This window comes from Tyto alba, unplaced genomic scaffold (genome assembly GCF_018691265.1).
Source record: "Tyto alba isolate M040663 unplaced genomic scaffold, T.alba_DEE_v4.0 Super-Scaffold_23, whole genome shotgun sequence".
NCBI lineage: Eukaryota > Metazoa > Chordata > Aves > Strigiformes > Tytonidae > Tyto > Tyto alba.
The window spans coordinates 28298717-28313015 of NW_024881297.1; the positions used below are offsets into that span (position 1 = coordinate 28298717).

General features: G+C 68.1%; 1 protein-coding gene across 2 annotated transcripts; it reads left to right on the top strand.

Moving 5' to 3' along the window:
* Positions 1 to 1944: 1944 nt before the first annotated feature.
* Positions 1945 to 14198, top strand: ADCY6 (adenylate cyclase 6). Of its 2 annotated transcripts, none has more exons than XM_042796992.1 (22): positions 1945 to 2071; positions 2797 to 3631; positions 5169 to 5318; positions 5400 to 5521; positions 5602 to 5713; positions 5791 to 5918; positions 6019 to 6177; positions 6302 to 6443; positions 6547 to 6675; positions 7235 to 7260; positions 7365 to 7512; positions 7800 to 7897; positions 7976 to 8063; positions 8186 to 8281; positions 8375 to 8533; positions 9393 to 9568; positions 9717 to 9746; positions 10624 to 10753; positions 10900 to 11163; positions 11990 to 12194; positions 13308 to 13432; positions 13513 to 14198. In XM_042796992.1, exons 2-22 carry the CDS (start codon positions 2798 to 2800, stop codon positions 13639 to 13641), a joined length of 3450 nt encoding a protein of 1149 aa, XP_042652926.1. In that variant the 5' UTR covers positions 1945 to 2071; position 2797; the 3' UTR covers positions 13642 to 14198. The 2 variants fall into 2 exon arrangements, with proteins under 2 accessions (XP_042652926.1, XP_042652925.1); XM_042796991.1 differs by having other exon boundaries at positions 1946 to 2071; positions 8165 to 8281.
* The last annotated feature ends 101 nt before the right edge of the window (positions 14199 to 14299 follow it).

Genomic DNA, 14299 nt, shown 5'->3' on the forward strand with positions numbered 1-14299 from the left:
GGGCCGCATCGCCCACCCGCCCTACGCCCCGTGTCCCCGACGAGCCCACGGGGGCGGCCGGATCCGGCCCGGCGCCGCGGTGCTGCAGCATCCGCGCTCCGACCGGCCGGAGCGATGGGCGGGGGCTGCGGCGGCCCCGGGGGTGGGCGGCGGGGAGTGCAGGATCGGGCCCGGGGAGCCCCAGCAGAGCCAGGACCCATCCCAGGGACTGCCAGCACGGGCAGGATCGGGCCCAGGGATCCCCAGCAGGTTCAGGACCAGTCCCAGGGATCCCCAGCACAGGCAGGATCCATCCCAGGGATCCCCAGCAGGTTCAGGACCAGTCCCAGGGATCCCCAACACAGGCAGGATCCATCCAGTGGATCCCCAGCACTGGCAGGATCGGGCCCAGGGATGCCCAGCAGGTTCAGGACCAGTCCCAGGGATCCCCAGCACAGGCAGGATCCATCCCAGGGATCCCCATTACTGGCAGATTCCATCCAGGGATCTCCAGAAAGTTCAGGACCAGTCCCAGGGATCTCCAGCAGGTTCAGGACCAGTCCCAGGGATCCCCAGCACGGGCAGGATCCATCCCAGGGATCCCCATTACTGGCAATTTCCATCCAGGGATCCCCAGCAAGTTCAGGACCAGTCCCAGGGATCTCCAGCTGGTTCAGGACCAGTCCCAGGGATCCCCAGCATGGGCAGGATCCATCCAGTGGATCCCCAGCACTGGCAGGATCGGGCCCAGGGATACCCAGCAGGTCCAGGACCAGTCCCAGGGATCCCCAGCACGGGCAGGATCCGGCCCGGCGCAGGGCGAGCGCAGGCAGCGCTTCAGTGCCCTTCCCCGCGGCGGCGGGTGCCGGCACCCAGCGAGGGTGTGCGGGGACCCCCCCGGGGTGTCCCCCCGAGGTGCCTCCCCCCGCTCCGCGCGGCGGAACTTCCGCGTGGGGCCGCAGGGACACGGGCCCGGCGGCGGCTGCTAATTAATGATTAATCTGCGCTCTCCGCGGCCCAGAGCTGCTGCGGGGGGGGGGGGAGCGGGGCCCGGCGCCACCGCTGCGGGGGGGGCCGCCAGGGCCTGACCCACGCACACTCGTGGGGTACGGGCGTGGGGAGGGGCAGACGGGGAGTTCAGTGAAGGGGTGCCCTGTGTCCATCCGGGCGGGGGGTGCTGGTGGGGGTGTGCGTGCAAAAAGGGGGGGGGGTACGTGCAAGTGGGGGTGTGCACACGTGTGTGCGTGCAAGGGGGGTGTGTGTGCAAAAGGTGTGTGTGTACCCACGCGTGCCGAACGGGCGTGGATGTGGGCAAGGATGTGTGCAACGCGTGCGTGCGCATGTGAGCGTGCAAGGGTGCGTGGGGGTGTGAGCAGGGGGGGTCCAGGCGCGCGCGTGCACCCACGCGCAAAGGGGTGTGTGTGTGCGTGCGTGCAACAGGGCTGCGCGCGTGTGCAAAAGGGGGTGCGCGTGTGTGTGCGCGCGTGTGCAAGGGGGGCGTGGGTGTGTGTGTGCAGGGTGGGTGTGCAAGGAGTGTGTGCGTATGTGTGTGTGTGTGCAAGGGACACACTCGAAGGGCGGGTGGGGTGTGCGTGTTCGGGGGGGGGGGGGGGGGTTGTGCGTGGGGGGGGAGGGGGGGTCCGGCCGCCCGTGTCCCCGTTGTCCCCGCCATGTCGGTGCAGCGCGGCGGTGCGCGCGTGTGTGTGTGTGTGTGTGCGCGCAGCCCCGGGGGTGCCGGGCCGCCCGTGCCCGCGCGCGCTCCCGCCGCCCCCGCGCGCCGCCCGCGCCTCCCCCGCCGCACCGGGGCCGTACCGGGGCCGTACCGGGCCGCCGCCGCTGCGCCTTTAAGGCCGCCGGCCGGGAGCGCCCGGGAGCGGATCCGGGAGGGGAGGGGAGGGGGGGGGGGGGGGCGGGTACCGGCCGGGGCGGGCCGGGTGCTGCGGCCGGGACCGGGACCGGGACCGGGGCCGCCACCGCCACCGGGGGCCCGGCCTGGGCGCGGGATGGGGCGGCGGGGGTGCAGCGCGGCCGCCGTGTAGGAGCGGGGCGGCGGCGGCGGGACCGTACCGGGGCGGCGGCGCCGGAGGCGGAGGTGAGCGGGGCCGAGCGGGCGGGAGGCGGGCGGAGGGGGGGGGGACACACACACCGGGGACCGGAGCGGCGGGGAGGAAGCGGGGGGGCGACACCGGGCTGGGAGGGAGCGGCGCGGCCCCCGGAGGCTGCCCGGTGCCCCGGGGCGGCGGCGGGGAGGGCGCTGGCGGCGGCGGGGCGAACGGGCCGGGGCTCCCCGGGGCTGGGGCAGGCTGGCAGGGAGGCGGCCACCGCCACCGGGGCCGGCCCTTCCCCGGTGGCCGTTCCCCACCGCCGGCTCGCTCGGGGCTGGGACCGGCTGCCACGTCCCGGTTGGTTCCCGTTGCCCCGGGGCCGCGGTGCCCGGTACAAACCCGTTGGCTGCCGTTCAAGACAAACAGGGCCGGGACACCCCGGGGCCGGTTCCAGCTTTGCCGCAGGTCACTGCACCGGGGAGGCCTTGGTAGGGCCAAGCACCGGGACGCCGGCACTGGGCACCCAGCACCAGCCTTTCCCGCAGGGGCCACGGGGCTGGTGGGAGAACTGGGAGTGTGGGGGGGTGGGGGTCCTGCGTCCCCCCGGGGTGGGTGGGACATCAGGGCCCTGTCCCTGGTCGGTGGGAGAAATGCTGCCCCGCACCCTCATGGGCACCAGGGTCCCCCTTTGGGGGGGTGTTGGGGTGGGGGGACCCAAGTGCTGACCACCCCCCCACCCCCCCCCTTCCTGGTGTGTGTCCCGCCCCCCCAGCATGTCGTGGTTCAGCGGCATCCTGGTGCCCAAGGTGGACGAGCGGAAAACGGCATGGGGGGAGCGCAACGGCAAGAAAGGCCCCCGCCCCCGCGCCGCCCTCTGCGGCCCCCGCTACATGAGCTGCCTGCAGGACCCTGAGATGGAGCGGGGTGGGGGGCCCCCCCGGGGGCTGCGCTGTACCTGGCAGGAGGACCACTACGGCAAGAAGGGACCCGCGGGCGACCTGGGGCTCAAATCGGTGGACCTGGGCTTGGAGGATGGCGAAACCAAGGGGCCGAAGGGACCCGGGGGTCGCGGGGGGCGGCCGTCGGCCGGCGAGTGCTGGCGGCGGCTGCTCCAGGTTTTCCGCTCCAAACGTTTCCAGTCGGCCAAACTGGAACGGCTTTACCAGCGTTACTTCTTCCAGATGAACCAGAGCAGCCTGACGGTGCTGATGGGGGTGTTGGTGCTGGTTTGTGGGGTGATGCTGCTCTTCCACTGCCTGCCCGGCACCCCGCACGTGCCGGCAGCCGCCGTGTTGGCGAGCGCCACGGCCCTTTTCTTGCTCTTGATGGTGCTGTGCAGCCGCAGCGCCTTCCCCCAGGACTATATGTGGGTGGTGAGCTACGTGGTGTTGGGGCTGCTGGCCGGGGTGCAGGCGCTGGGGACGGTGGCCGTCGCACCCCGAAGCGCGGCCGAAGGCGTCTGGTGGAGCGTCTTCTTCATCTACATCACCTACACGCTGCTGCCGGTGCGGATGCGGGCGGCCGTGCTGGCCGGCGTCCTCCTCTCCGCCCTGCACCTTGCCATCGCCTGGCACCGCAACGCTGCCGACCCCTTCCTCTGGAAGCAGGTAGGGCTGAGAGGGGACACACACACACACACACACACGGGGAGGGGCTGCGCCCAAGGGGTCTTTTGAGGGAGGCCCCAGGGTGGGACATCCCCCCCCCTCCAACCCCATTGGCGGCTCCCTGAGTCCCTCTCTGCAAAAATTGGGGCTTTTTTGCACTTGATGCTTGTGTATATGGAAAATTCTGGATGCGGGAGGGGCCCCTCGGCTGCCTGGGGGTTGGGGGGGAGGTGTCCCACGCCAGGGTCCTGTGGGTGCTGCCTGCAGCATGGCTGGGGGTCGCCCCGCTGCCGTGGCCCCTCACGAGGGGTGAGGGGGCCCCTCATCTCAGCGGGGCTGTGCACAAACCTGCCATTGTGGGCTGTGCTGGTTGGGGGTGGGGGTGGGGGGAGCACCCACAAAGCCCCCGTTGTGGGGCTGGCGGAAACCCCCGAGGGGGGATGCAAGGCCAAGGCAGGGGGGTGGCTGCCACCCAGGGGGGCTGGGACCCTGGCAGTGTCCCCTGTCCTGCCCCCTCCCTGGGGTGACAGGTACTCCCCCACGCACAAGGGGGGCACGGGATGGTGGGGGGGGGGGTCCCCTTGTCTCTAGGGCTGCATGATCCCAGCCCCCGGCAGCGCCTCGCTGTGCTCCCCCCTCCTTTGCAAGGGGCCACCCGTCACCCTCGCCCTGCCTGGCCGGGGCCAGGGCCACGTGCTGTCCCCACGGGGCGCAGGGCGAGGAACGTGATGCTGGAGGGGGAGCTGAGGCCAGCGAGGCTTGTGTGTGTGTGTGTGTGTGGGGTGTCACAGGAGGGGAAGCCCCCCCGAGTGGGGTTAACTCCCACAGGGTGGGAGCAGTGGGGTCGTGGCCCCCAGCCAGGGGGGACGCTGGGTGGGTGCGAGGCCCCCACTCCCAGCCTGCCCGAGCACTATAAATAGCCCTGGCCCCGGTCCCGGGGGGCAGGGACGGGGAGGGGGGAAACCGCAGCGTTCCCGCTGCAGCCATCTCCACTTTCCGGCCCTCCCCCGGCTTCCTCCTCTTCCCGAGGGCCTGTGGGGCTTGGCCGTGTCCCCCCCACTGTCCCAAGTCCTTGTGTCCCCCCTGTCCCGGGTCCCTGCATCCTCATCTCCCCCCTGCCCTGCTTTCCTACATCCCCAGGTCCCCATGTCCCCCCTGTACTGGGTCCCCTGGTTCCTGCATCCCCCCGTGTCCTGGTTTGCTGCAGCTCCAGGTGCCCCATGTCCCCCTGCTCTGGGTCTCCAGATCCCCCATGTCCCTGCAGCCCCCCCGCCCTCATTTCCCATGTCCCTAGGTGCCCTACATCCCCCCCTTACCCTGGTCCCCTGTGTCCCCAAGTCCCTGCATCCCCATGTCCCCCTGCCTTGGCTCCCCATGTCTCCCTGCCCCATGTCCCCTCCTGCAGGCCCCCCTGCTCCTCTTGACAACACCAGGCACCAGGGTTTTGGGGTGCAGAGGAGGGTGGCAGATCTGGCTGGGTCTTGCCGTGGGGTTGGGGGTCCCTGGGTGGCCGTGCTGAGCCCACCTCCCCCTGTAGCTCAGCGCCAACGCCCTGATCTTCCTCTGCACCAACGTGGTGGGGGTCTGCACCCACTACCCGGCCGAGGTGTCGCAGCGTCAGGCCTTCCAGGAGACCCGCGGCTACATCCAGGCCCGCCTGCACCTCCAGCGGGAGAACCGTCAGCAGGTGGGCTGGGGGTCCCCGTCGGGCTTGGGGGGGTCCGTCAGGGCCCTGGCCCCCTGCTAACGGGGTGACGCTGGGGTGCAGGAGCGCCTGCTGCTCTCGGTGCTGCCCCAGCACGTGGCCATGGAGATGAAGGAGGACATCAACACCAAGAAGGAGGACATGATGTTCCACAAGATCTACATCCAGAAGCACGACAACGTCAGGTACCGCGGGGCTGGGGGGCCCGTGAGGTTGGGGGGAGGGTGTGCGGTCCCTCCTCAGCCCACACTCTTCCTCCCGGCAGCATCCTCTTCGCGGACATCGAGGGCTTCACCAGCCTGGCCTCGCAGTGCACGGCCCAGGAGCTGGTGATGACACTCAACGAGCTCTTCGCTCGCTTCGACAAGCTGGCGGCGGTGAGTGGTGGTGACTGGGAGGAGGGGGGGTTGGGGGGGGCGTCACAGAGCCCCCCCTGACCTGCTTGTCCTCCCAGGAGAACCACTGCCTGCGCATCAAGATCCTGGGGGACTGCTACTACTGCGTGTCGGGGCTACCAGAGGCACGTGGGGACCACGCTCACTGCTGCGTGGAGATGGGGGTCGACATGATCGAAGCCATCTCGTGAGTGGGGGCAGAGCGCGGGGGTCGTGCCCCTCCCCAGTGCCACCCCATCTCCCAGTGCTGGCCCGCCGGGCTGACGCGGTGCCGGTGCCATCCGCAGGCTGGTGCGCGAGGTGACGGGGGTGAACGTGAACATGCGGGTGGGCATCCACAGCGGGCGGGTGCACTGCGGCGTCCTGGGGCTCCGCAAGTGGCAGTTCGACGTCTGGTCCAACGACGTGACCCTCGCCAACCATATGGAAGCGGGCGGCAAAGCTGGGTGAGCCAGGACGGGGCTGGGGGGGACACCGGGATGGGGATCAGAGTGGGGGGGTGGAGGGCAAGGGGGGGGCTCAGCGCCTTCCTTCCAACCCACCCACCCCCCCGCCTCCCGGCATCCCCAGGCGCATCCACATCACTTGGGCGACGCTCCAGTACCTGAACGGGGACTACGAGGTGGAGCCGGGCCACGGGGGCGAGCGCAATGCCTACCTCAAGGAGCACAACATCGAGACCTTCCTCATCGTCGGCTGTAGCCAGAAGCGCGTGAGTTGGGGAGCATTTGGGACACTACGCACACACACACACACACACACACGACACGCGGGGCTGGGGGTGGGAACCCTCTCACAGCCGTGTCGCCTTGCAGAAGGAGGAGAAAGCCATCCTGGCCAAGCTGCAGCGGGCTCGTGCCAACTCGACGGAGGGGCTGGTGCCGCGCTGGGTGCCCGAACGCTCCTTCTCCCGCACCAAGGACTCCAAGGCCTTCCGGCAGATGGTGAGCGGCCTCGGGGGGGTGGGGGTGGGGCCATCGGGCACGGGGGGGGGGCCCCCCACTGCGGTGCTATCGGCTGCTCGCTGCCTTTCTGTGGCTGCTGTTGGGCTTCCCCAGCCCTGCCCGCAGCCTTCGCCTGCTTCCTCCTGCCTGCCGCAGCCCACGGCCTCGGGGATTCCCCCCCCCGGTCTCCCCCCATCCTCAGCAGCCCTTGGGGATCCCCCCTACCTTCAGCAGCCCATGGGGACCGCCAGGTGTACCCCCTGTCCTCACCAGCCCTTGGGGTTGCCCCCTGTCCTCACTGGCCTTGGGGACCCTCAGGGGTCCCCCATCCTCATCCCTCCCGCCCTCCTCCTTCCTCCCTTTGCAGACCCTTGGGGACCCCCTGTCCTTGCCAGGCTTGGGGATCCCCCCCATCCTGGTTACCCTTGGGACTCTGTCCCCCATCCTCGGTGGCCTTGGTGACCCTGGGGGGATGCCCCATGTCCTTGCCATCCAAGGGGGTCCCCCTCATCCATGCCAGTGTCCCTGACACCCCCCATCTTTCTTGGGTCTTCCCCAGGGCATTGATGACTCCAGCAAGGACAAGTAAGTGTCCCCATTCCAGGGTAACTGGGGGGGGGTCATGGCCAGCCCCTCCCTGGGGCAGAGCTGGGGGTCTGGGGCGGGTCCTGACCCCCTGTTGCCCCCAGCCGTGGCGCCCAGGAGGCCCTCAACCCCGAGGACGAGGTGGACGAGTTCCTCAGTCGGGCCATCGACGCCCGCAGCATCGACCAGCTCCGCAAGGACCACGTCAAGAAGTTCCTGCTCACCTTCCAGACGCCCGAGCTGGAGAAGAAGGTGGGGGTCCCTGTGGTCCCTTCTGTCCCCCAAAGTCCCCTCTGTCCCAGCCTCATCAGCACCACTGTCCCCCTCATCTCACCTCCATCCCCTGGGGTCTTCTCTGTCCTGGTTTCATGGTACCCCCTACTTTCTCCATCCCAGCCGTGGGTCATTTTTGTCCCCTCTAGTCTTTGGGGTCCCCTCCATCCTCTCCACCTCATCCCTTGGGGTCCCCTCCGTCCCCCTCCATCCTGTACCCTCCGTCCCCCTCCGCCCAGCCCAGCTCACCCCTCTCCTCCCCACAGTACTCCAAGAAGGTGGACGACCGTTTCGGCGGCTACGTGGCCTGCACCCTCCTTGTCTTCTGCTTCATCTGCTGCCTCCAGATCGTGGTGTTCCCCCAGTGAGTGCCACAGCCCCCCCAAACCCTGCCCTGCTGCCCCCCTTCCCCTGCGGCACTAAGGGCCGCCTCTCTCCTCAGCTCCCCGCTGATGCTCGGCGTCTACGTTGGCATCTTCATCCTCCTTGCTGCCATCCTTTTTGTTTGCGCCATCTACTCCTGCGTCACCGTGAGTACGAGGCTGACGGGTGGGTGGGTGTGGGGGGGCTCAGCCACGCATGACGGGGTCCTCTTCCCTGCCCTCCCTCCCTCCCCCCCCCCCCCCTCCAGCTCTTCCCCGCCGCTTTGCAGCGGCTCTCCCGGAACATCGTCCAGTCCCGCGCCCACAGCACCGTCATCGGGGTTTTCACCGTCCTCCTCGTCTTCATCGCTGCTGTCGTCAACATGGTAGGGACATGGGGTTGGGGGGTGTGGGGTGCTGCAGGGGGTGTGGGGCACCGGCTCACCCCTCTCGGCGCCCCCCCCCCCCCCCCCCCCCAGTTCACCTGCAGCCGGGTGGCCCTGCGGGACTGCGCCGCCCGCGAGCTCAACATCACCCCGGAGGCTGTGGGACCCTGTCAGCTCCGGGTCCTCAACTTCTCCCTGGGGACCCCCGCGGGCCCCTGTCACCACAACGGGCTGGCCTGTGACTTCCCCGAGGTGAGCACCCACGCTGTGGGGCACCCACGGGTGCAGGGCTCCCACAGCTGCAGAGTGCCGGGACGGGGGGCCTACATGGGTGCCAGTATGGATCCCTGCGGGTGCAAGGTCCTCCTTGGGTGCTGGCACAGGGTCCCTGAGCATGTAAGATGCTTGCAGGGGGTCCCCATGGGTGCAGTGTCCCCCAGGGTGCTGGAATGGGGTACCCACAGATTCAGGGTGCTGGCATAGGTCCTTGTGCGTGTGAGGTCCTGCATGGGCACTGGTGCAGGGTCCCTGAGGACACAGGGTGCTGGCACAGGGTCCCTGCAGGCACTGCATCCCCAAGGGTGCTGGCATGGGGTCCCTGAGGGCACAGGGTGCAGTGTCCCTAAGAGCATGGGGTGCTGGCACAGGGTCCTTGCAGATACAGGGTGCTGGAGTGGGGTCCCCACAGATGCATGGTGCTGGCATCGGTCCCTGTGGGTGCAAGGTCCTGCGTGGGCACTGACACAGGATGCTGGCACAGGGTCCCTGAGGGTATGGGGTGCTGGCACAGGGTCCCTGCAGGCACTGCATCCCCAAGGGTGCTGGCATGGGGTCCTGGCGGGTACGGGGTGCAGAGTCCCTAAGAGTACAGGGTGCTGGCACAGGGTCCCTGCAGATACAGGGTGCTGGCGTGCACCCCCATGGGTGCGAGTTCCTCCCCAGGACCTGGCACAGAGCCCCTGAGGGTGCAGAGCGCTGGCAAGGCGTCCCCACGGGTGCAAGGTCCCCGTGGGTGCGGGGTGTCGCCTGGGGTTCCCTCCTGGGGGTACCGGGTGCATCTCCCACCCGCCCCCCCCCCGCCACCCGCCTCTCCGTGGCATCTCTCCCGCAGTACTTCAACTACAGCGTGGTGCTGAGCCTGCTGGCCTGCTCCGTCTTCCTGCACATCAGCAGCACCGGCAAGCTGCTGCTCATGGTGGCCATCGAGGCCACCTACCTGGTGCTGGTGGAGGGGCCCCAGGCCACCCTCTTCGACAACGCAGACCTGCTGGTGGTGGCCAACGCCCTGTGAGTGCCCGGTGTCCTGTCCCGTGTCCCCCCCCACCCCGCCCCGCCCCCACCTCGGGGGTCCCCACCCACCTTGGGGATCCCCACCCTCGGAGCTGGGTCCTCACCCTGCTAACCCCCGGCTCTTCTCTGTCCCCCCCCCCCCCAGGCCTTTCTTTAATGTGACCCAGGGTGAATGGTGAGCGGGGGGAACTGGGAATAGGGGGGGGAACTGGGAATAGGGGGGTGAGGTTGGGCAGCAGCAGGAGAGTCCCTTGGGGGGTCTGTGCTGTGAGGGTGGGTGCAGCTTTGGGGATTGGGTGCAACTTAGGGGGACCTTGGGCTGGGTGTGTTTTATGGGGAGGGGGCAGCCTTGGGGTCCCCAGGGTGGGTGCATCTTGGGGGGTAGGGCACAGGTTTGAGGACCCTGGATTAGGTGAATCTTAGGGGGTCCCTGGGGTGGGGGCATCTTTGGGGTGTGGGTGCACATTTGGGGTCCCCAGGGTGGGTGCATCTTGGGGTTTGGGTGCAGGTTTGGGGTCCCTGGAGTGGGTGCATCTGAGTCTGGGTGCATCTTTGGGGTCTCCAGAGTGGATGCATCTTGGGGTGTGGGTGCATCTTTGGGGTCCCTGGGGTGGGTGCATCTTTGAAGTCTGGGTGCATCTTTGGGGTCCCCAGGGCGGGTGCTTCGTGGGGTCTGGGTGCAGGTTTGGGGTCCCTGGAGTGGGTGTATCTGAGTTTGGGTGCATCTTTGAGGTCCCCAGGGTGGTGTATCTTTGGGGTCTGGGTGCATCTTCGGGGTCCCCGGAGTGGGTGCATCTTGGGGTCTGGGTTCACATTTGGGGTCCCTGGGGTGGGTGCCTCTTTGGGGGGTGGGTGCATGTTTGGGGTCCCTGGAAGGGGGTGCATCTTTGGAGTCTGGGTGCAGGTTTGGGGTCCCTGGAGCAGGTGCATCTTTGGCGTCCCCAGGGGCGGGTGCCTCTTGGGGTGTGGGTGCAGGTTTGGGGTCCCTGGGGTGGGCGTGAACTCATCTGGCGTGCGGTCTCAGCGGGCGGGGGTGGGGGGGGTGCCCGCAGCCCGGCGGAGGGGAAGGTGGCCCTGCGGTACGTCACCCCCGTCATCCTGGCCGTCTTCGCGCTGGCGCTGTACCTGCACGCGCAGCAGGTCGAGTCCACCGCCCGCCTCGACTTCCTCTGGAAGCTGCAGGTAGGACCAAGGGCGGGGAGGGAGGGGGATTCAAATTGGGGGGGGGGCCAGGACTGACCCCCTTCCCCGCACCCCCCCCCCCCAACCCACAACTGGGATGGACTCGGGGCCCCGGCGCGGCTCCCGCATGGCGCTGCGCACCGCAGGCGACGGGCGAGAAGGAGGAGATGGAGGAGCTGCAGGCGTACAACCGGCGGCTGCTGCACAACATCCTGCCCAAGGACGTGGCGGCGCATTTTTTGGCGCGGGAGCGTCGCAACGACGAGCTCTACTACCAGTCCTGCGAGTGCGTGGCCGTCATGTTCGCCTCCATCAGCAACTTCTCCGAGTTCTACGTCGAGCTGGAGGCCAACAACGAGGGCGTCGAGTGCCTGCGGCTGCTCAACGAGATCATCGCCGACTTCGACGAGGTGCCGGAGGGTGGAGTGGGGGGCGATGTGGGGTGTGGGGGATCGTGGGGCTGGGGTTTGGGGTGCTGGAGAGGGCGCGGAGCAGCATGTGTGGGGTGTGCGGGGAGGGGGTGCAAGAAGATGTGGGATACGGGGGGGCCGGAGAGGGCGTGGAGCAGCGCGTGTGAGGATGGGGTGCAAGGGATGGGGTGCACGGGGGGGCTGGAGAGGCTGCAGAGCACCGTGCGTGGGGATGGGGTGCAAGGGATGGGGTGCACAGGGGGGCTGGAGAGGCTGCAGAGCACCATGCGTGGGGATGGGGTGCAAGGGATGGGGTGCACAGGGGGGCTGGAGAGGCTGCAGAGCACCATGCGTGGGGATGGGGTGCAAGGGATGGGGTGCACGGGGGGGCTGGAGAGGCTGCAGAGCACCATGTGTGGGGATGGGGTGCAGGGAATGGGGTGCATGGCGGGGGCTTGAGAGGCTGCAGAGCACCATGTGTGGGGATGGGGTGCACGGGGTGGCTGTAGCAGCTGTGGGGAAGCGTGCATGGAGCCGTGGGATGGGGTGCATGGAGACAGGGTGCAGGAGATGGGGTGCGTGGGGTGCCAGAGAGGTTGTGGAGCAGCGTGCGTGGGGCGCACAGGGATGGGGGGCAAGAAGATGGGATGCACGGGGTGCTGGGGAGCAGCATGTGTGGAGCCATGGGATGGGGTGCATGGGGATGGGGTGCACGGGGTGCTGGGGAGGGCGTGGAGCAGCGTGCATGAGGACGGGGTGCAGGAAGAGGGGGTGCACGGGGCCCTGGAACACCGGGGTGGGGGGTGACGCTGCCTCCCCATCCCAGATCATCAGCGAGCAGAAATACCGTCAGCTGGAGAAGATCAAAACCATCGGCAGCACCTACATGGCGGCCTCGGGCCTCAACGCCTCCACCTACGACCGGGAGGGCCGGAGCCACATCGCGGCGCTGGCCGACTACGCCATGCACCTCATGGAGCAGATGAAGTACATCAACGAGCACTCCTTCAACAACTTCCAGATGAAGATCGGTGAGCGCCCCTTCCCCTTTTGCACGCCCCTTTTGCACGCCCCTTTTGCACGGCCCAGGCTTTGCATCTCGCTGGCTCTTGCACGCCTCGGCCCTGCAGCACCCGTGGCGCTGGCGCCTGGGCCTTGCACGCGGGAGCTTTGCACACCCCCTCGGCTTTGCACACCCCCTCGGCTTTGCACACCCCCTCGGCTTTGCACATCCCCTCGGCTTTGCACACCCGGCGCCCCCCCGCGCAGGCAGAGCCTCGCACGCCTCTGCCCCTTTTGCGCGCGTGGCCTTCACCGACCAACCGTTGCCTACGAGCAAACCCTTGCACACCCGCCCCTGTTTGCACACGCAGCCCTCGCACACCCCTCTGCACGTACCGATGTCGCATGCCCCTTTAGCCCTCACACACCTCTTCGCACGTGCACCCCCTTTGCCTGTGCAAACTCTTGCACACCCCTTCCGTTTTCGCACACACAGCCTTCACATGCCCCTTCACACATGCTGATGTTGCACACCCTTTCCCCTTTGCACACGAGGCCCTCGCCCACCCCTTTCCACACCCATTTGCACACCCCCCCTCTTTGCACAACCCTTCCCCTTTGCACACACAGCCCTTGCCCACCCCTTTGCCTGTGCAAACCCTTGCACACCCCTTGCTTTCACACATGCGGCCTTCACACCTCCCCCCTTTGCACACGATGATGTTGCCCACCCCTTCCCCTTTGCACACCCATTTGCACACTCCCTTCCCTTTGCACACCCCACCTCTCACACACCCCTTTGCACACTCCCCCCCTTTGCACATCCCAGCCCTTGCCCCTCCCTTTCCACACTCATCTGCACACTCCCCTCCCTTTGCACACCCATTCGCACACACACCCGTTTGCATACTCCTTTTCCTTTCCACACACCTTCGCACACCCCTGCCCCTTTCCACACCCATTTGCACACTCCCCCCTCCCCTTTGCACCTGCAAACTCTGCACACCCCGGCCCTCGCCCCCCTCTTTGCACACCCAAACCTTTTCCCACCCCCTCCCCCTTTGCTCCCCCTTTTCCCCCGTAGCAGGGGGTGTGTGTGTGTGTGGGGGGGGGATGTGACACTCTGGCCCCCCCGCCCCCAGGCCTGAACATGGGGCCGGTGGTGGCGGGGGTGATCGGGGCACGCAAGCCGCAGTACGACATTTGGGGCAACACCGTCAACGTCTCCAGCCGCATGGACAGCACCGGCGTCCCCGACCGCATCCAGGTCAGCCAGGGCGGGGAAGGGGGACACACACACCCCCACCCTCCAGGGCCCCCCCCTCACCCCCTGTCCCCCTCCCCCAGGTGACAACGGACCTGTACCAGGTGCTGGCAGCCAAGGGCTATGCGCTGGAGTGCCGGGGGCTGGTCAAGGTCAAGGGCAAGGGGGAGATGACCACCTACTTCCTCAACGCTGGCCCCGGAGGGAGTTAGGGGGGGGCCTTGGGGTTGGCCGCCCCCCCACTGAGGCTGGTGCCCCCCACCCCCCCTCCCCGTGCTGGCAAAAAAAAGGAAAAACCCCCAAATCCATATATTTAAAAAAAAAAAAAAAAAAAAAGAGAGAAAAGGGAGAAATGGACACAAGGGAGGTGGCTGGAGTGGGGGAGTGCGCCCCACTGTGCCCCCCCCCCCCCCCCCTCCAGGGTGGTGGGTTGGGGGGGGCATTTCCCAGCCCCACACTGGGGTGTTTGTGGAGGGGGGGTGTTTCAGGGTGCAGACCCCCCCCCCCCCCCCCCGCTTTGGTGAAATCCTCCATGTGCCAAAGAAGGTCGCTGGGCCCCCCCCGGGGAAGGGCTGGGGGAGGGGGTTTAGGGGTTCCCCCCCAGCCCCCTCCATGTGCCAAATTGAAGTGCCGCCTGCTGGGGGGGGGGGTGAGGGGGGTGGGGCGCAGGCAAAGCACCTTCGGGACCCCACCCCCCGGGGTCCTGCTCCCCCGTGGGGGGGGCTGCTGGTGAGGAGGGCCCCCCCCGCCCCCCCCCCCCCATTTTAAATGCAAAAAAAAAAAAATAATGAAGTGACTTTTTTTTTTTTTTTGGAAGCAGTTTTGGGATAGGGCGGGGGGGGGCTCAGCCCGGGGAAGGGGGAAGAGGGG

Coding starts and splice junctions, on each gene's coding strand:
- ADCY6 (XM_042796991.1), top strand. CDS start 2,798: ATGTCGTGGTTCAGCGGCATCCTGGTGCCCAAGGTGGACGAGCGGAAA. Junction 5,919..6,018: donor GACATGATCGAAGCCATCTC/GTGAGTGGGGGC, acceptor TGCCATCCGCAG/GCTGGTGCGCGAGGTGACGG. Junction 7,898..7,975: donor CAGATCGTGGTGTTCCCCCA/GTGAGTGCCACA, acceptor CTCTCTCCTCAG/CTCCCCGCTGATGCTCGGCG.